This window comes from Meleagris gallopavo, chromosome 2 (genome assembly GCF_000146605.3).
Source record: "Meleagris gallopavo isolate NT-WF06-2002-E0010 breed Aviagen turkey brand Nicholas breeding stock chromosome 2, Turkey_5.1, whole genome shotgun sequence".
NCBI lineage: Eukaryota > Metazoa > Chordata > Aves > Galliformes > Phasianidae > Meleagris > Meleagris gallopavo.
The window spans coordinates 7,511,253-7,518,856 of NC_015012.2; the positions used below are offsets into that span (position 1 = coordinate 7,511,253).

A 7,604-nucleotide genomic window follows, 5' to 3' on the forward strand; every position below is an offset into this window, starting at 1 on the left:
GTTAGAGCTGTTAAGCCTTCTCTTGATTCTGTTTATTTATTTTTTTGGTCAAAATGGTTTTATTTTTTCACTCCTCTTTTGATTTGGGACAGACAAGGACTTAGCATTGACATGGTGTATGAGATGCACCTGTGTTGGCAAAAGAGTAGGTGCAGTATAATGTATTTGAAGTAGCTTCCTGCAGCTAAGTTCTTTAGGCTGCAAGAATTCTCAAGCACATACATTAATCTCATGTGCTCTTAACCAAGCAAGTCCTTGTCTCCAGGGGCAAAAGGCTCCAACTGCCTTTGAAGCCACAACCAAATTAGTACTGATCTTCAGCACCAACACTGCTTTTGAGCTGTAATGCTGAAGTAGAAATCTGCTTATTGCTTTCCTGTTGATGTTGACATACAGATTTTAAACCAGAAGAGATGAAGTATTAGTTAACAAAAATTCTCAAAACTAGCTTCCTTACTGCTATAAACTAGGTATTTTTTTTCCTGGTTACACTATTGAGTTCTGCTAGCTACGTAACTAAAACATACAACGAACCACTCGCAGCCATTTTGTGATCAAGCATCTTTTAATATTTCTATTGATAAACATTGTAAGCAAGACCAGAGTGAACAGCATATATCTGGAGCCTATCCACGGATAGACCGGAGTCACTGAACGGCTAGTTCAAGGAGAACTACTGGCATTTTAATTTCCTTCTCAGCCAAACCACTGGATGTTGAAGTGATAACAGATCAGGACGTGTTCCAACAGTGCCAAATTCTAATCAAAACTGAAATTGTGCGTTAGTAGCCAAGGCATAGGCAAACAATTATGCAATTATTCTGTATCATACACAGAAAGCAACTAGTATTCAACAGATAAAGTTTGGTCAACAAACTACTTATTTAATAATCTTTCTGCTAATAACTCAATAGGCCCAGTAGTACCAGTAAGCATATGAACTTCAAAATGCACAATTGCCACAGACAGTTGACTTGAATACAGTAATGGTGGTTGGTTGCACACTTAGAGACGACTTTTAGATTCTTCCACTCTCAAATGGCTTTGCATTTCTGGATCATCTAGTCATGCACTGGAGAGGAATTCCACAGCTGTCTCCTTCTCTTCAGTTAACTCCTTAGCAGTCAGATCCATCTTCTCACGAGAAAAGTCATTAATAGGAAGACCCTCAACAAACTTCCAGGTCTTGTCCTGTTTGAAAACAAAACAAAAACACTCTTATGTGAGAGCAAGCTTCATTCAATTTGCACAAAGGGAGCTTTGCGGTGAAAGCACTACAGAGAATTAAATGTCACTTTCATTTAAAACTTTGCTTGCTTATACTCATATTCAACATCAAGTCAGTACCTGTGTAAGATTACAAGTTATTCAAGCTACATGAAAACTCCTGCTTTCCTGCTGTTTTATAATATGATCTGAACTCATGGAAAAGCAGTCTTACTCTTTATTCTATCATAAGCCTTGTTTCTGACCATATAGGTTGTGTTTGACCTTTAAAACCAGATCAAGTAGAAGTGAATTTTGCTTTCAGATAAAGAAGACAACTGGGAATAGCTAGTCATGTCAGGCTACTTTTCTATTAGCTTTTTTTTGACTGCTACTTCCAAAATAATGAATAATGGTCCCTTCTGTGAAAGACACTACCAGTCCCTGCAGTTTTATACTGAAAGCAATACTGTTTTATAGGATAGTTTAGCAAGGTCTAGCAGAACTGACTTAGATTTAAATACAGGCTAGTTACCTTGATCACAACAGGGAATGAATATAGCAAGTCTTCAGGAACACCATAAGAATTGCCATCAGAAATGACTCCCATGGAAACAAATTCTCCCTGAAAACAGAAGAGTCGAGGACAAACAAATTTTTCACTGATGGAAGAAAGCAAAACTTTACCTTCCAATATACTGCATCATGTATGACATGCAATATACCAGAAAAGAGCAATTCTTCCCCCTCAACACACATGCTCAAGATCAATGACACTGACATGTAATCAAACCATCAGGCAAACAAGCACTTTTTCAAGAGCTACATCTTACCGCTGGAGTGCCAAACCAGATGTCTCTCACATGATCACAGATTGCTTTGGCAGCTGACATTGCACTGGACAGCTTCCTAGCCTTAATAACAGCTGCTCCACGTTGCTGAACAGTCTGCAATTAAAAAATATTAAATTATGAATCAGGAAAAAAAAATAGTACTATTTGGCCTAAACATTGCAAGTAAATTCCATAAGGAAAGTCCAACTTACAAACATTTATTTCATCATTCAAGATACTATTCCATCAGTAAATAAACATGGCATACAGAGCAGAAATACAATCAAGAGTTTTGCCAGGTCATATTTCAAAGGCTTGCTCATATGTAGGCTGCTCTGAAAGCAATGTCACTCATTTATTTCCACTGAAACTACAACTGATACAAAAAGCACACTGATACTGTTTGGTAGAGCAAAATCTCAGTTACAAAACACTATTTTTCAACACAGTCACCACCATTAGCAATGCATTTTTGCCAGGGATGAACAAGAGCCTGCATGCAGCAGTTATAAAACTCTGCACCAGCGGGGGTGAGCCACTGATGCACAGCTGCAAGGACTGCACTGCTAGTAGGAAAACGCTGCCCACAACCATCTTCTTGGAAGTCCATCTTCTGTTGGACTGAACAGACGGAAGGCAGAAGGCACTGACTCCACACTAAATGATAGGTGTGCCAGGATAGTTCAGCCAAGACGGGCAGTATGCTCCATGGTCTTCAAACCAGCATGGGGCATGGTGTTACTGCGTTGCAAGAGAAAGTTTGTCTTCTTCTCTTGATTTTAGAAGTTAGAGCCTTCAGATTAGACAGAACTGCAGCACAGCAGTCAGAGTCAACGGTTTGTCCGGGTTCCAGGAAACCCAGAAAGATCACCCCTTTCCTGCCCCAAACTTGTCACCACTGCTGAAATGTACCACCCACCGCCTCACTGTGCTCACATCCACTGTTTGATCTCCATAAATGTTCAGCAAGCATCAGTGAATGTCACTGGGTGACACTGTTTCCAAACACAGAAATTCAGTTCCATTCCTTTGATCTATACGCACTTCCAGGTCAGACACCATGCTGTCAGGCTGGCCCTCTGCTGCCATCTGTCACAAGGTAACAAAATGGTAACAGAATATTGGTGGGAAGGTTCAACCTCTACTGTCATCCCACCAACATCCACCTCTGACAATGTGGGCCAACATCATAATGCAGGAGGCATTATTTTCAGAGCAGTCCTAGTACCTGCTATAGTTAGCAGCCTCATCTTTTAATAACCGGATCTTTCAAAGCTTTACCCTCAAGAGACTTCAAGCATGTCAACAGTAACAGATTTCTCAGCGCTTCACTGGAATTTAGGTTTTTATAGCTGAATACCAACATGAACTATTTGATGATCTCAATCCTACAGTATTTAATGTGTAAAATTAGTTTCTAAATAATCATTTAGCCCCTTTTTCTCTTCAGCAGACCATTCTAGTAGTATAGATCAGCATTACAGTGTACCTAGAATGCAAAACAAACTGGTATCTTGCTTTGGCCATGCAAGACACAGCAGGATAAAGGACACGGCAATGAGAAACTCCTGTAACAGCTTTCTGCTTACACTTGGTTGGCAGTATGCAGTCATTTTTTCTCTACCAACAAGCATGGATCAGAACAAGCAGTATCTAAAACCAAGATAGGACAGCATGTAGACATATGACAAAAGACATCCTCAGTCCCAAACTGAGTGTATCTTGGATAAAAAGCAGAATTTGACTGTTGGCATACCAGTAACACTGCAATTCCAACCAACGTGTACCTGCTTGGAGTCAAGTTCAAAGGCTTTAACAATCCTTTCGCTTTATATTGCAGTTAAGTAGACTGTGTTCTCAATTTTGTTTTACTACCTTCATTTATCACTACCTTAGATTAAAAACACTTGTAGTTTTCTAGATTTTTCAGATTACTTTTGAGAAATGATGTTGGTGAAGTTGTAGATTGAGATTTGGAGAGGAGAGAAGAGGGTGTTCACACACTGTGCTAAGCTGTTTTTGGTGGCTGGATGGGAGCAGCACAGGAAAGATGATCCTTCTTCATCTATTAAACCACCTGGTGCTTGTGTGGCAGAAGAGTTGCAACAAAGCTATGACCAAAATTTTGTGTTGAATCATTTGAATACTCTAAGTGTTTTTTTCTAGTAGTGTTTACATGAGTATCACAATGCCTTACGTTTTTCAAGAGCAAATAACTGACTGAGAACAAGTATCTGCAGAGAGTTTATTCTAACTAAATGGATAAACTCTGAGATAGGAATAGCTGCTCCAGTCAGCCAGTTACATGGTTTACAGTTTCACATGAAGCTGGGAGAAATCCTAAGTACAGAATGATCACTAAAAGTCAAGATCTTACCAGGATAAAGTCTCCCTTCAGCCAGCTGTCATCTTTTATAGCTTCATAAACTCCAACTTCCTTTCCTTTCACATTCACCTTTGCATGGTTAACATCTGGATATTGAGTGGAGGAGTGGTTGCCCCAGATGATGACATTCTTCACATCGTTAGAAGTCACACCAAGCTTCAGAGCAATCTAATTGGAAATTAAACATGCCCTTTGAATTAGCTTCAGCCTCTCAATTCACAAACTTCTTTGGACACCGCTCTCACTGTATTTAGCAGAGACCACAGAAAGGTTCTTTTTACCTGAGATTTAGCTCTGTTGTGATCCAAGCGAGTCAAGCAGCTGAAGTTTTCCTTTGGTATCGACGGGGCTGACTTTGATGCAATCAAACAGTTAGTATTTGCTGGATTCCCAACTACCACCACCTAAAAAGAAAAAAGGAGAATAGGAATTATGGAATGATGAAGCAGCAACATGTATTTAGTCAAAAATGCTATTTCTGCAAAACAACTCCTTCCAATGTAACATGAGAACACTATAAATGGAATGGCTTTGCCTTTGAGAAAACAAACTCTTGGTTGTCTCCAACAATACTATGCCAACATCACCTTAAAAACTATTCCAAGACCGGCTGTCACTGCTTTATGTAATTGCTTTATAATTAAGAAAGCCAGAGGAGTTTCTTATCTCAATATTCATGGGCAGTTAGAAGTGAAATATTGCTGAAAGTCAGATCAATTTATTACTATGGGAAAACAGTTTTTTTATTCATCTTTCATCTACTAATATGCCTCAAATGATTAACGTCTAGCTCTGCATAATCTCAATCACACAAGCTAATCTACAAACCTTCCTTTATATTTCCCCTTCTGAAAATGAGTTCAGTAAATTTTCCATTACTCTGCAACAGTTATACTGATAGTTTTTATTCCAACTGTATAAAGAAGCAAACAAGTCTTTAGAAGCAGTAGGAAGTTCATCAGCAGAGGAAGTAGACATTAAAAAGTCAGTTACAAAGCACAGTTGGAGTCTGGGTCTAAGATTAAGAGCAGTAGGAGTGCAGCCACATGATCCCATTAACTGTGCTGAAACAATCTGAAAGAGAACAATTAAAAGCTTCCAATGCTCCAAAGACCAAGATGCAAACAACTGAAAAGAGCTGATCTTTTGTGCAACTGTAATTCCATATTGATACTGAAGTTAAGGGTCATTATGTTAAAGCCACTGATGAAGTAGACAGCTGCATGCAGATAAAAGAGTTCTCCCACAGAAGAGATAACAAAGAAAAGATTTTTCTTTTTAATTTTTTTATTTTAAGCATTACTAGTGTGTATGGAATATTGCAATTCAGTGTACCTTTTTCACTGAATGAATTAAGGACTAAAATCATCTACCAATTTAACACACTGTATCTCATCAAACCCTCACTGTGTTACAGTCTCCAGCACTTAAGAAACAAAATGCCTGCACTGAATACGTTCCTACTTGCACAGAATCACACCACAATCTATTTAGATCTCTAAATGACTCAGAGCTGAATTTTTTAAAATTCAATTTCAATATTCACCTTGACAGTCTTTTTGGCATATTTGTCCAAAGCTGCACCCTGAGACTTGAAAATTTTCACATTTGCTTTGAGTAAATCTTTCCTCTCCATGCCTTCTCTCCTTGGCATGGAGCCAACCAGAATTGCTATGTCAAGGTCCTTGAATGCAACTTCCTCCTTGTCTGTTGGAATGACCTCTAAAAAAGGGAAAGAGAAAAGAAAAATCTAACTTTGATAGCAAAATATATATATATATATACACACACATAAAATTTGATCCAGAAACAGCACCTTTCTGTTCCAAAAAATGCAAGCAAAACCATTCAGCATTAAATCCAAAGACTAAATACTTGCTATTCAACAGTTTCTATAGGCAAATATTTATTTAAAACTTTAGCTATAAATTATGAGCGTGGGAGAAAGATGTGTCAGAAGATACCTTCTGTTTATATACACATATATTCATACATATATACAAACATGTAAATGTATAAATATGCACAAAATGTTCTTCACTTTTACCAAAAAAAAAAATCATTAACTTACAGTGCCAAGTACAAGTGAAGATTTCCATTGCCTCTAAAAATTCAAACTGAAGAAGGGTTGATCTGTACAAGAGCTAGAAGCTACATGCTTTTCATGTAAGTACATAATAATAGTCACAGTGGCATCTACTGGCTCCCTTTCTTGTGTTCATTTAGAATAAAGGAACTTAAATATTACATGACCTGAGGAATATTTTCTCAGTGTGCCTTTATGAGGAAATACATCTCAAGAATTGTTTTTTGGCTTGGTAAGAATATGCAGGTATATCTAAAGATTCAAAGTTATTTCACCTTTAGGCCAGAATACAACAGATAAATGTACAAGTATCTGACAATTTGTTGAATGTGCTAGCTACCCAGGCTTAGATAACATAAACCAGGAACTTAGTGAATTCTTTATACAAAACTCACTTGATTACATTCTTCCTAGTATGAAGTCTAAGTCAAATTAATTTAACATCCACAAAAAATAAAAATAAGAAAGCATCATCTAATACATTCTTCTGCTTAATGCCAGCTACTGCAATTTCTAAATCCAGCAGCTGTGTTAGAACAATACAGGTACAAGAAAAATGCCTTGTGGGCACCTCTCAGCAGTGGCAGGGCACAGTCTTGCAGCTCCATCACTACGCCTTCCAAAACAGTCATCATAGGGGTGATATCCAGCAGCACAAGTACAAGAGGCTGCAAAGAAAGAAACAATTCACTCTGAATTGGTCGTAGATTCATCTGCTTTGAAAATCAATTTGTCTTGTTATCTACTAGAAATTTATCTTGCGTAAGGAATATCGACTTAAAACTTCAGCACAACCAAGTACTGAAAGCTTGCATAACTGAGCAGGACACTCACAGAATAAATCACTTGTATAGTGGCCAAACATTAATTCTGGCTTATTCATTTCTACGCAGCAGAGACAAACAACAATTCAGTGAACACTCACCTGCTCTTTGCCAAAGACATCTCCCTTGGCGATGCTGTAGAGCAGGGAGTAAGCAATCTGCCCGGCAGCTCCGGTCACCAGGACTCTGATGGGTTCACCCTGGAAGAAAGTTGGGGAGACTGAGCTACAGCCACACAGTGCAGGTTCACAGCACCTCACAGTGGTAAA

General features: G+C 38.4%; 1 protein-coding gene across 1 annotated transcript; it reads right to left on the reverse strand.

The window, feature by feature from the left end:
• Positions 1–544: 544 nt before the first annotated feature.
• MDH1 (malate dehydrogenase 1) lies at positions 545–7,604 on the reverse strand (the record flags this gene model as incomplete). The annotated part of the gene is made up of 8 exons (XM_010706511.3): positions 545–1,191; positions 1,742–1,831; positions 2,040–2,153; positions 4,417–4,593; positions 4,707–4,829; positions 5,972–6,147; positions 7,083–7,179; positions 7,437–7,604. Coding segments are annotated over 8 exons (1,071 nt in total), but the record flags the coding sequence as incomplete, so codon positions are not given.